The following is a 13,773-nucleotide window of genomic DNA, read 5'->3' as shown; positions in this document are numbered from 1 at the left end:
TCAAGTCGGTAATGACACACTGGGCTAGAGATTTTGGCCGTAACATTTACTTCGAAGAATGGGAAAAACTATGGAAACAACATCCTAAGTTTACGGCTTATGTGACACTTAAGGAGAATCTAATGAAAATGTTCTACCGTTGGTATATGACACCTGTCAAATTAGCCAGACTGTACGGATCCTGTAACAAATGTTGGAAGTGCAAGGAGAGAGAGGGGACCTTCTACCATATGTGGTGGGAATGCCAAAAAGTCAAAGGGTTCTGGGAGAGTGTGTATAATGAAATAAAGAAAATCTTAAGTTATACTTTCGTTAAAAAACCTGAGGCATTCCTGCTGGGATTGGTAGGAAGGGAGATAAAAAGGAAAGACTATAAGCTGTTTCAGTACGCAACAACGGCAGCAAGGGTTCTATTAGCTAAAAATTGGAAATTAGAGGGTCTGCCGACAATTGAGGATTGGAGATCAAAATTACTAGACTATGTGGAGATGGATAAGATGACAGGGAAAATTAGATATATAAAAGACCAGAGGTTTGCAAAAGATTGGGAAAGTTTTACGAAATATCTGGAAAACTTAAGCGATGGACAGATAACGTTAGTGGGTTTTAAAGGTGCTCTGTAAGAAGCAAAGGGTACTGTCTAAAGAAAAACAGGTGAACTAGAATGATTAATGACATTACAAAACAAGAAATGCGGAATTATTTGTTTTTCATTAATACGGATGATTTGTGGGAAGGTTGAAGGAAGTCACTCTTAAAAAAAATTTGTGAAATATTATGTGGAATATTATAGTTTGTTTTGTACTTTGATTAATGTAAACCAATAAAAATTATGCATGAAAAAAAAATGAATTTGTATCAAAATGGGAGGCCTTCAGAACATATCTTAAACAAAATTATACCATGTTAAAATCTGTAGCAGCTTTTGAGTGATCCCAGCAGTTTTTATTAATTGCTTATATAAATACAAACATTTATAAATTGTGAAAATATTAATAAAAATAGTATTTTGATATGGCAGTAAATTTATGTAAAAAGAATTAAGGAATAAATGGGAGGTTGGGTATATATATGAAAAAAATCACATTTGCAAATAGAATGTCCCTATTTTCTAGAGAATGTTGGAGAGTATATTAAATTTATATACAGAGATGCAAATGTATATGATTTAAATAGACATGCAACGCACCAGAGTGGGGAGTAGCCTCTGCTGTCAAGAACCTCTAAATGGAAAGTTCCAAGGCCCCTGCTGTCCCTTCTTAAAATGGTTATTTATCTTTAATGAACCTTGGACCAGGCAGCCCTTCAAACAGAGGATGCCTTCAGACAGAGGACTAGCGTCTGTAAAGTGTGGCACATGGCCACTCTATCCCTCTGTCTAGGCTGCCACTGCTCAACAGGAGGGAAACAGCAGCTCCTTGAGTCCTGGCAGCAAAAATCCTTCACTTCCATGTTTGATAGTGTCAGGACTCTGGAAGACTGGGAACCCATTAGCTAATAAATGGGTATATTTGGTGGGTATCCAGTATAAATAACTGGAATTCAGTTTTGGTCTGGGATTGGAATGGAGTGGGACCAAGAAAATCCCAGTTGTACAAAAATATACTGGCATACTAAATATATAAAATACTGCTTTTTAAAATAACAACGTCATATAAGCAACTCTCCTATCCACTTTGGATTTTGAACTAAAATCAAGGCAAAGGAGTATAGTGGTCAAAGAGCACTTCCTTACCTTTTCCACAAGCGGAGCACTGGTTGGGTTCGCCTCCACTGCATTCCATGCAGGTCTGATGGCATGAATGACACTGACTTTCAAATTCATATTTCCCTTTAGGGCACTGAAGAACACAGCGCCCATCATTCAAAGAACTGTTACAAAAGAAAAGGGGGAAGGTTAATACTAGAATCAAAGAATAGAAGAATACTTTCCTTTTAAAAAACAAGCTCAAACAGATTCTGAGGACTGCTTCCATGTTCGGTTATATTCCTTATATTCTTTGCACTTTGTTCTCCTATCAGCGTGAAACGTATTTATGACATGTGGCAAGATAAAGAGTAAGGTCAACTAAGCTGTGAACTTTGACTTTATTTTGCCACCTGGAGCCAGATTTTCACAGACCATCCTCATTGATCTCATGTTCCTCTGTCTCCACATCTTCGTCACTGAAGTATTCCAAGATCCTACTAAGTTTTTTTAAAAATTTTTTTGGAAGAATCAATCACTTTTCATGTTCACACACACACTCTCTGCTTTAGCTCATCTATTCTAATTTTTACTCAATTTTGTTTGTGACATGACCTCCAGGAAACCTAGTGTGGGTTTTTTTGTGGGTTTTTTTTATTTTAAAAAAAGAGTCAACAGTTGATGCTTTTTATGAAGGATGTGTTTGTTTTGGCAGATGAATAGTTTAAGTTGCTAGAAGGATGCAAATGACTAGGTCCTTCAAATGTGGGCCGCATATCTTTGTTTTTAATTACTGTATTTCATTCAACATTGATATGGGAAATTGTATTCTGGATGAGATGATGCAGTTTCACCAGTGCATGAGACAGAAATGTTGAAATTTTCCTGCACCCTGATCTTGTGTGTTACCTAAAGACAATGAAGAGACAATGTTGTACCACAGCTTTTATTCAGGGCGACTTACTACAGCCCAAAGCTGTGGTATCTCCAGGGCCTTAGAGCAGGCATGTCCAACTCCCAAGAGACTGCGATCTACTCACAGTGTAAAAAGACCAGGTGTGATCTACCCATTGTCATTGCCAGGAGTTGTAGAGCTTTTTTTAGGGAAGGGTTGACCAAAGGCAATCACTACACTTCATTCCGTGATCTACCTGGGACACCCCCGCGATCTACCTGTAGATCACAATCTACCTGTTGGACATGCCTGTCTTAGAGTATCCGGCCTTTGGCAGCTCTTTCCTGGCTCCTTACACTGTTTGTTTTTGTTTTATCTAGTGTTTATTTCTGGATATTATTCCTAAACAATTACTGCTTCTTAGGCCCTTGTTGAAACCCGATTCCGATTCTGAACATGGATTCAGTTGTCAGATTCCTGATTGCGTTAGGATATTTGCTGGAAACAGACGGCATAGAATACACCTGTTCTTAGGGTGATATTTTAAAGTTTTATTATGGGAAATCAGTAGCTTATTAAAGAGGTCTTGATTTTTCACAAATGTTCATTGCAATGTCTGTAAAGTGATACTGAGGAAAAGTTGCCCTTTATTTGAAATAGCAGGCTAAAGTGCCTGGTTGTTGTTTGTGTGCTTCTGAAAAGAAAACCATTTCAATTAGCAAACGTGAGTTTTTACTTGTGAGAACCTTGATTCATAAGGAGATACCTTAGCCTGCAGTTGCTGTGAATTCTGAGTAGGGTCACACCAGTGTTTTTTTTCTAGAAGAATAAGTGCTGGTACTCACCATGAAGTTGTTACAAAAATGACACTTTTTAACAACAACAAAAGAGGTGCTGGTACTGCGTACCCTTGAGTACCCCCTTTTTTAAAAAAGCACTGGCCATACCCACACTGTCCATTCAAAGCCCTCTTATACTACCTTGCTTCCCTCAAAGAACCCTGGGAACTGTAGTTTGTTGAGAGTGCCAAGACTTGTTAGGGGATCCCTATTCCCCCCACAGAGCTTCAATTCCCAGTACCCAAAGTGAACTATTAGGTTTCTTTGAGAGAAGCCATGACTATTAAAGTGGTATAAGAGTGCTTTCAATGGATGGTGTGGAAGTGACCTGAATCTATTTGCAAGGATGCATGCTAGTTTATTATTATTCCCTTGCTCTGAATGACACTCAGTAGAGGCCTAGCTGCAAGTAAATAAAACAATAAAAATAGACTGCAGTGCTGACATAGCTTTAGAAACAGATAGCATAGTCTCAACTTGTGGGTAGTTACAGACGCTTATTAACCACTAGTGGGCTCAGTAGGCTGCTGAATTTGTCATCTGAATGAGATCAAGAAGGAAATAGTATTCCAAAGTGTTGCTGTATTATTGCCTAGACTGCCTCCATTCATTAAACATAAGATTCAGAGGAAAGTTGTGGGATGTGAGTGGTAGAGTGATGATGACCTGTTTTTGAGAAATCATGAGGCACTTCAGAATGATTTTTGCCAACAAAATCTGGGGGTGTTGACCACACTGTACTGTACTGTACTGTACTGTACTGTACTGTACTGTACTGTGTGTTTGCAGCTGTTGGCATTTTCATTTAATTGGTCCACATGACGTTACCCTGTAAGAACACCAGTCTTAATGCTTTCCCTTTATAAATTTAGGTGTATTTGATTTGTGGACAATCCAAAAAATTGGGGGAAATCGGGTTCCACATCACTCTACTCAAGGTCTCAGGTGATTGTTTTCCATGTTTTGAGGTGGGTGGATCAATGGTCACTTTCTGATACTCTCCTTTCATTGCCCACTATGTCATATCCTCCAACATTTCTTCAGTGAAAACGGGAATGTCCAATTCCATAATAAGAACAATTTTATTATTTATACCCCACCCATCTGACTGGGTTTCCCCAGCCACTTTCAACATATATATAAACATAATAAAACATTAAACATTCTCTATATAGGGCTGCCTTCAGATATCTTCTAAAGGTTGTATAGTTGCTTATCTCCTTGCATCGGGAGTCACATAGCCCCATAACCTCCAACGTTTCTCTGATGAAAATAGGGGCATCCTAAGGAAGAGCGGAAGGACAGATCGTGAAGCTGAGGCTCCAGTACTTTGGCCACCTCATGTGAGAAGAGAAGACTCCCTGGAAAAGACCCTGATGTTGGGAAAGATGGAGGGCACAAGGAGAAGGGGACGACAGAGGACGAGACGGTTGGATGGTGTTCTTGAAGCTACCAGCATGAGTTTGACCAAACTGCGGGAGGCAGTAGAAGACAGGAGTGCCTGGCGTGCTCTGGTCCATGGGGTCACGAAGAGTTGGACACGACTAAACGACTAAACAACAACAACAAAGGAAGAGCGGGACGTTGTGGGATCAGAACAGAAAATGGGACGGCTTCTGTGAATCTGGGACTGTCCCTGGAAAACAGGGACACTTGGAGGGTCTGCTATTTCCTCAGTGCATTCATTTCTTTTCTGACTGTGCTCATAACTATTTTCAGTATGCTCCTGAATGGAATGATTTCTCTCCCCCCGCCCCCCCCTCGACCCAGAGATTTGCACAAATCTTAAAAAGTGCACAAGCAAACTTACAATTGCCTGACTATGTGCTTCTGCCCACTTCATGGACAGGTAATTTAAAAACAAAAGAAAAAAGCATTGAGGGTTGGTGTGAAGCTCTCTGCATGTATTCCCAGTTGGCATATGAATAGCGTAATAAAATCAACAAATTAGGAGACAGGGGCAAATGCAGGGCATGCCTACTGTTATGAACAGGAAAGACTGTAGTTGCTGCTTATATACAGATTCAAATACACGGTGGTGTAGACTACTCTGATCAAATTTGAAGGGTGTGGGAAGTAAATAAACAGCCAAACAATGCTCAAATTTGGACGAGTCATAAATGTAAAAATGTCTTCATTATCTTTTTTTGTCAGTACAGATCTTTATCCTGAATTCTTCAGAGTTTTTCTGATAAATTATGCTACAGAATAGATTATTCATCTTTAAACTGAAACAGGTAGTGGCTTGATGCAAATAGTAATAGTAAAATAATAATATATAAAAAGGGGGATGGGTAGGATAGCAGAGCAACTGGTAATTTTCATGATGCATCAAGAAGTAGGAGCTTAGTCATTCTTTTTTAAAAATAGGGAAATATCCTGACAGCCGATGCAAACAATAGAAGACACTAGTTGTGTAATGTTATCCCAAAGGAATTTTTTCACAAGACCTTTCAATTTGGGAAGACCCACAAGACTTGTTTCATACTTTGTGGAAGCAAAAGAAAACCTTAAGGTAGGAACTCATCTCCGCTGAATGCCAGGTGGCATTATTGAAGTGTCATTCATTACTTGGTTTGGTCCAAGCTATTAAAAGGCCATAAAGCACCAGAGGACCCAGGAGATTCTGAGAGTTGAGAGGGCCAGCTGCCAATAAATTAAAAATAGCATGCTTCAAAGCATTTTTCTTCTGTTAGCCTCGTGACTTATTCCTATATGCAGTACAATCATTTATGTTTCACTTTCTTTTGCTTCTCATGATTTCTTATTGCATTTTCTATAACCTTAAAAGCACCTAGGGTGCATTAGATACATCTAAAAAGTTAAAAATAAAGGAAAACATAGTAAGAGGAGAGAGAGAGAGAGAGAGAGAGAGAGAGAGAGAGATGTAAGAACTCAGGTGAAGTACAAAGCTAGAGTAATCTTATTTGCAAATAGCCTGTACATTGCAGAGAAAAATATTCAAAACAGTGATATGAATGGAGCTGAACTGAAATCATATCAGGCTATGTGGTTCTACAAAGAGCTGCTAGAAATCCTTTCATAATTTTGGAGACAATCAAACACTTCATTCAATTCAACATGTCTAAATAGGTCAGTTGTCCTATGGTCATCCCAGATTTTGTGGGCATTGTCAAGGAGGATGGGAGTTGTGGTCTAGCAACATCTGAAGGCTCCCCACTCCTGAAATAGGTATTTTGTTAGACTGTGTGGATCATTCCAGACTTGGATACGTAAAACATGTTATTGTTTCATCACATGCTTGGCTTCCTCTTCAACTTACAGAGCAGCTTGACCTGTAATGCGCTAGACATGGACCATGATGCAAGTTTCAGGGAGCTACAGACCCCCCCCCCCACTAATGAAGAATAATCACGTACCTTGTACAGCCAGTGCAGTTCTCTGACGTTGGTTCTGGGCACTTAGAACAGGAATCATCACAGACCTGACAGTTACCAAGAGGGTCGATATTTTCCCCTGACAAATAAGAGCTTATTTATTACTTAATTTCTGTTATATGTTACAGACAAAGCCTTTTGCACAAGAAGGCATCATAATACCAGATGAAGAAAACACCTTGTCAGTTTTGTGGGTGTCCAAGCTCCTGTTCCTAAGCTTTGTTCGAGGCTTGCAGCGGTACTGGTCAGGCCACAGGCACAAATTGCTTAAGGCACAGCCATAGAGTTCAAGAATACATCAGGGGTCAGAGACCAGATGAAAGCTGCAGAGATGCCTCAGTGGCCAGTCATGCCCCTGGGCCAGATGGACAAGAGAGTCTGACTCGGTATAAGGCAGCTTCCTATGTTCTTATTGTGAAGAGTGCAGGGTCCTGGCTGGTTCATCTGTGGAGAGGTGGTCCTTGAGTACTTGCTTTATAGGTCAAAACCAGGACTTTGAACTGAGCCCAGAAAATAATAGGTAGCCGGTGTAGTTGGGCCAGAATTGGTGTAATATACTCCCTGGTAGTTTATTCCAGCTGGAGATGTGTGAAAGGCTCCTAAGATGAGTTTGTGTTATGTAGAAGAATTATGGGGACGCGGGTGGCGCTGTGGGTAAAACCTCAGCGCCTAGGGCTTGCCGATCGCATGGTCGGCGGTTCGAATCCCCGTGGCGGGGTGAGCTCCCGTCTGCGGTCCCAGCTCCTGCCCACCTAGCAGTTCGAAAGCACCTCTAAGTGCAAGTAAATAATAGGTACCGCTTTATAGCAGGAAGGTAAACGGCATTTCCGTGTGCTGCTCTGGTGCCGGTTTGCCGGAGCAGCCTCGTTACACTGGCCACGTGACCCGGAAGTGTCTCTGGACAGCGCTGGCCCCCGGCCTCTTAAGTGAGATGAGCGCACAATCCTAGAGTCTGTCAAGACTGGCCCGTACGGGCAGGGATACCTTTAGAAGAATTATGAGAAACGATTCTCAAGCATAGGGTGGCAATTTAAGGTATTTTAACAAAGGGAATAAGGATGACAATGATGATGATGATGGGGATCAGCATTCCCTTTTTAAAAATACCTTAAATTGCCACCCTATGCTTGATGTCATGGAATACTTTATTGGGTTTGCTTGTTACAGGAATAGCTCCTATATTTACCTATGAAGGAGACAGATCTAACTTCTCCTTTCACATACTACTCTGGAAAGGCAGAAAGCGGTTGTGTAACTCATTCTTCTCAGCTGATAGTAACATGTGAAGAAACCCTTAGTGGGTGATCCCTGCAAACAAGTTGTTGAGATATTGCCATGGGGATGTTGGCCACAGTGTCTTTTTTTAAAAAATAGCAGATTTTTCCTGGAAGTGGTAGATCCAATTTAAATTGTAGAGGTGGTGTGGGGATTTTGGCCGGCATTTTGATGCCAATAATATCTTGTGGATGATGCAAAGAACATGCATACACAAGGAGCATTGATATCACAATAAACAACCATTTTGGAAAGCACTCGATATCTTGGAATGGACAGTGCTTAATTGTATTTTTAAAAAACATGGATTGGAAAAAGAAAAGCTAACACGTAGGGCATTGCACAACCAGACTGGTCAATCATAGATTTTGTAAAAGCAAATAATAATTCAAAAAGGGCTGGCTTACAGTTTGGAGAAACTCTTTACATGCTTATTAATGTGAGCTGAAAAACAAAACAAAATAGGTAATATCATGTGATGTGGCAGCCACAAAATAGCTAGTAGAATGAGGGAAATACCACCAGTTTAAGGGTACTTGTATTAACATAGGTGCAGGGTGCCTTAGGGGCCACCTCAACTCTTATATTGCAGCTTGGTCACAGAAATAATGTGTGGGAGCACCATCCTGGGGAATGTGCTGCCAGTAGGGATTTGGGAGGTGCCTGCTGCTTTAATATTCAGAAGTCTCTGAAAACTTTTCTATGCCACCAAGCTTTTGCAGGCAATTAAGAAAATATCTATCTGTAATAGCTGATCTCTGATTTAAAATTTTACATGCCTTTTTTGTATGTTTGTTGTAAACTGCTTTGATTAAAAAAAACGAATAGTGGCATACATTTAATTTTTAAAAAATATCTAAAGATTTGTGAGTGGACCGAAGGTGAGAAGCACAGGTGGACAGAGTAGCATATAAGAAGTAGGAAAACGTGTTTCTTTTGTGTAAAAGCAGGACATGGCGCACAGAAGAACACCAGGCACACAAGTTTCAATAGCTGAGTGCGGAGATGAAATATAGTCTGTATATAGAAGAATTTGGAAATGGGGGTCTTTCAAAATGTGGTTTTGGTTGGGATGAAAAGGGAATAGAATAAATTTTGGACATAATTTGTTCTGCTCAGCATAAATAAGCATGGTAGATAGCTTGAGAGATAGAGAAATGACACATCTCTGGAGGAATTCAGTCTGCAGAGTTGGCTCTAAACTCATTTGGAATTCTCTATAACAAATGAACTGTTTTGCACCAAGGGATTTGCAAACATACACTGATTTCCAGGAATCATTAGCACATTTGTGTCTGGCATGGAGTGAAAATGCTGAGCCTTTCCACCTTACTTTTTTGTCTTCAAGAAGTATTTTTAAAATTATATTTAACTTACTTTTCTTGTGCACATAGCAAATACAAAAGTATTAATGAAGAAATCCACATTTTTATCCGATTTATATCTGGTTTAGTAACACTTGTGACACAGCAAGTAGCACTTCTCCACTTCCAAGACCAGGATATATCTCAGGGAAGAAGGGAGGGCAGGTGGGACCTCTCTGACAATGAATGAATTCAGTATATTGGACAGAATGTTCTTAGGGTATTATGCTTGCTTAATATTTGGCTGCTGCTGTTAAATGGTTTTCATTGTATATTGAATTCCATATACAAAGATGGGTTATGTTTAACTATATGCATACTGGTGTCCTGACTTTCAGCAGATTAGTGAGACAGATTTTCCATTACAGCATCTGGGGCTGAGATGTAATGGTCCCAGGCCAATAACTATGGTTTATTTGTCTGCGAACAAGCTGTGTCCTTGTGTATTCCCTCCTTGCAGTGATATTGAAACCAATTTCCTCCTCCAAACTGGAAAACTGTGGTTTAATCACAGATTACTAACCAGGATATGAAACCAGGGATGTTTGCATCGAAACCAGGGTGTGCAGAGAGAAGAAAGAGAGGGGAGCATGAGGCTACTCGCCAAGCTGATAAGCTGTGAATATAAAGGTTACAGCTCCTGTGAAAGAATCCAAGTAAATGAGGACGTGAAATGGAAGAAAGTCTGGTTTTCTGATAGTGGTTTTCTCTCCAAAACCTGCATTACCCAAAGTAACTACCCAAAATACAGTTTAATATTTATGTGATCCATATTTACGGGAAAACAATATAGAGAATTATATCAACACAAATTATCTTTCAGGGAGATATGAAACACAAATAGACATTTTTTCCCCAGTATAAACCATATATATTACAGGAAATAACAAATTTCCTCCAGGCATAGACCTGGTTTTTGTGCCTCTGATCCACAGAAAAAATGAAGCACCTAGTACACTACTGGGTGCTGTAAGGGAGTAATTATGCAACAATTCAATACACAGGATTTCCACAGAGCAATAAAAGCTGATGGCAATACAGTGGAAAGAAATGTTTCACTGAGAAGTTCTGTGGGTGTTCCTGCGGACTCTGATCTTATGATTTCCCCTGGGCTATAGAATCTGTCGATATACTATTAGCCTTGTATTAAATCATTCTTTGACCATTCCTGTTGCTCTCTTTGTACAATGTCTACTGTACTGTGTAAGTTCCTCCACCTTCAGCCTCTATCAAATTGGCTGCATTTGGCATTATGGTAGACAATGCCCATATTTCTAAAATACTGTTAAAAAAATCAATGGAATCATAATCTTTAAGTCATGTTCTCCCCAAGAATTGACACACACTACTTCTGGAATATATAAAGATCATAATTAAGCAGCTGCTCACTCATCTCCTTATTTTATACCTTTGTGGGGAAATGCATTTTGGGGACCTAGCCCAGAATTTAACTTCCTCCAAACATCTCTGATTAGACAGAGAACAGTTTGCAAATGGACACATTATGGGACCGTTCCCACATCCACTTCATGGGCAGAGATGGGTTTGTCCACTTCGTTCTCCCTGATGGGCTCTCTGATCATTCAATGCTTGACTAACAGAAGCAGGGGCAGCCCCCTATCTTTTGTAATGCCCACCATAGTAACTATTTTTAGAAGGCTATTTTGGGTATGATTTGTCAATATTTGGTGCGAATCAGGAAGTGGGTGGGGCTTGTTGATTTCATTCACCATTCTGAAAACTGTGGCCACCCTTCCTTTGGCTAACAATATCTTGAAGCAGAGGGAAGAGACTATCACAAATTCATCGGGGGAGGGGGATAATTTTTTCTAGTTATTTTTCCAACTACTGAAAACTGACAATAATGAATAAAATGCAGTGGCATGGTGAATTGTTGGTACTTTCAGTAATGGTAGACTTCACTGTTTGAAATGCATGCGCAAATGCTGTCACCCATAGGGACTAATTCTGACCTCATTTATTTTTTCATATTAAATCAATACTGGCTCTGCCACACCATTCCTCTGTCTTTGTTCCACTGCTTCTGGGTGCTGAGATCAGTCACAGAAACAATGAGGTGGTGGTGGTGTGGTGTTAGCCATGCAAGGCATGGAGGTAAAGGTATTCTGCTCTAGCTGGGTAGCAATGGCAGAAGTGAGTCAGGAGTCCAGAATAGTGCAGGGAGCCCATGCTTCCAGCCACCACCACTGCTTCTGTCATCCCCACCCATGGAGTACCACAGGGGCGGGGGGGGGGGTCTTGGATGAGTCCCCACCTGTGCTTCTCTGGGTGAGTAGACCAGACGGAGGAATGGCCAGAAATGGAAAGGAAGCACCACTCTGGGCTTCTTAGCAAGTCACTTTGAAAATATCCTTCACCAGAGCGCACCCTAAGGGCACTTTCTTGCTTAGGGCGCCCTCACAAGGAGCAGCTCCTGGTGGGCAAGGTTGCCGCCTCTTTCTCTTCTGGTAGCTGTGAAGCTCAAAATGGCTCCCCCCCTCCCCCATATTGACGGGGTAAGAATACAGGAAAGGGATGGGAACTCCATCCTCCTGCATCCACTGCCTCACATGGGTAACAATACAGCTTCGAGCAGTGATACTGCGCTGGGAAATCCCTCACTGGATTTGCAGTTGACCAGGCGACATTAGACATTTTGTTTATCGATTTAGTCTCAGCAGTCATAGGTTGCCTTTCACTGTAATGCCCTCCTGAGGCAGTTCACATACCTGATTAAAAACATAAAATACAATTGAAATTAATATTTCATGAAGGGAAGAATTATGGAACACTTTCTAATGCAGGCTTATTTCTGACCAGGGCTGATGGGATTTGTAGTCCATCTAGAGGGAAGCAGGTTGGTGAAGGCTGTTCTAATGTATCACTTGAGGTCAATGAAGATCAAAGTACAGCTTAAGTTCAATGGATTTTGCTTCCTAGTAAATATGCTTAGGAATGCAGCTTTAGTTTAGAAATTTGCATCTTCATAAAGCTTTGCACATACAGTATTAGTGTTTGGAAAGGAGTCAGGTGCATAGCCTTTTAGTTGGCTTAAGCAGTGGCTTCTCTGCTATTGAATTGTCTGCATGGAAACTGGTAACCTGCTGAAGGTAATTTCCATGTTACATTTTGAAGATGTAGGAGCACTTCCACCAGTTATTCTCCGTGTAAATATTATAATATGGGGAGGATTGTTAAAATGTGTTACTGCTTCAGAGAAACACATGTGTTGAAAGTTGTTTATGATACTTTGGATACATTTTTAGTCTATCCAAGTGCAATACTTATATTCATAAATCTATATTGTATTGTGAATCCTCTAATACTAATGGCAGAAATGTGTGGCAGCATGGGAACGTGCATACATATTCAAACTGTGCAGGAAACAAAGCTGCAAGCAAGCAAATGCTCACATTACAGCCGCCCTCAAAGAAGGAGTTGTCTGGCTGGAATTACGTAAAACATGTAATCCTTAGATACAGAGAGTGTTCTCTGTATAGATCAGACTGCGGACTTGAGTTGAAAGACATTTCTGGAGGCAGGAAATTCAAGGCAAGGAGTCCAGAGGCAGAGGAAAGAGATCACAGTGGGCAAAAAGGCAAAGTGCAGCAGCACAGGTAAAAAAATGAAGAAATGAAGCTCAAGATGTGGAGGATGTGTTTGATACTGTCAGAACAGTATGGAGGGGGAAGAAACTGGATTCAGTTCACATTCAAAGCAGAATATATTAAAATCACACTTTCTGAAATAATATGAGAACTGAAGCATAGCCACCCTTTGAAATTTACTCTTGTCCAGACTTTGGGATGCAGCTTAGCTGTGCAACTAACCAATGTCTATAAAAATGCATATATGGGGGAAAAGGTCAATAAAAACAGATTAGTGAAAATAGTGTACAAAATACATTCTATCCCAAAAAAGTACTTGCAAAAATGTGTACATTAGTTTTTTTAAAAAAATGAGTTCATTTGAAGAAATTTGAACTAAAATGCTGAAGAAGTTTCCTGATTTTTTAAAAAAATCAGAAAACGCTGGAAAAATGAGAAACTGGGCTTTTTCATGATGAAGGGCCATATGTAAATTCTCCAGGATACTGCACATTTGTGTGGTCCCAGTCAGCCATAGTTTGGCTTACTGTTACATGTGAACCAGGCCCCTGTGAGCTTTGCTCCATATTTGTGTATGATTTTTGCTGTCCATTGGATATTATTCTAAGGAACCAACATATTTCTCTCCCCCCTCAAAAAGCTCAACAACTCTGGTCAATCCAATGGGTAGATCACTGCCAGTTTATTTACAGTGGGAGTAAATCGCA

General features: G+C 40.3%; 1 protein-coding gene across 1 annotated transcript in view; it reads right to left on the bottom strand.

Moving 5' to 3' along the window:
* The window catches only part of LOC309352300 (proprotein convertase subtilisin/kexin type 5-like), a gene marked incomplete at its 5' end in the record, with an annotated part of 61,882 nt that overhangs the window by 47,572 nt on the left and 537 nt on the right, over positions 1 to 13,773 (bottom strand). The window contains 2 exons of the mRNA XM_081880663.1: positions 1,736 to 1,872; positions 6,802 to 6,912. Coding sequence (XP_081736789.1) covers positions 1,736 to 1,872; positions 6,802 to 6,912 — 248 coding nt within the window. The remainder of the gene's footprint in view (positions 1 to 1,735; positions 1,873 to 6,801; positions 6,913 to 13,773) is intronic.

Source organism: Podarcis erhardii, assembly GCF_964252035.2.
Source record: "Podarcis erhardii genome assembly, chromosome: 11".
Classification (NCBI taxonomy): domain Eukaryota; kingdom Metazoa; phylum Chordata; class Lepidosauria; order Squamata; family Lacertidae; genus Podarcis; species Podarcis erhardii.
Note: the sequence above shows the minus strand (reverse complement) of the source record. Positions and strands in the feature narration are given on the sequence as shown.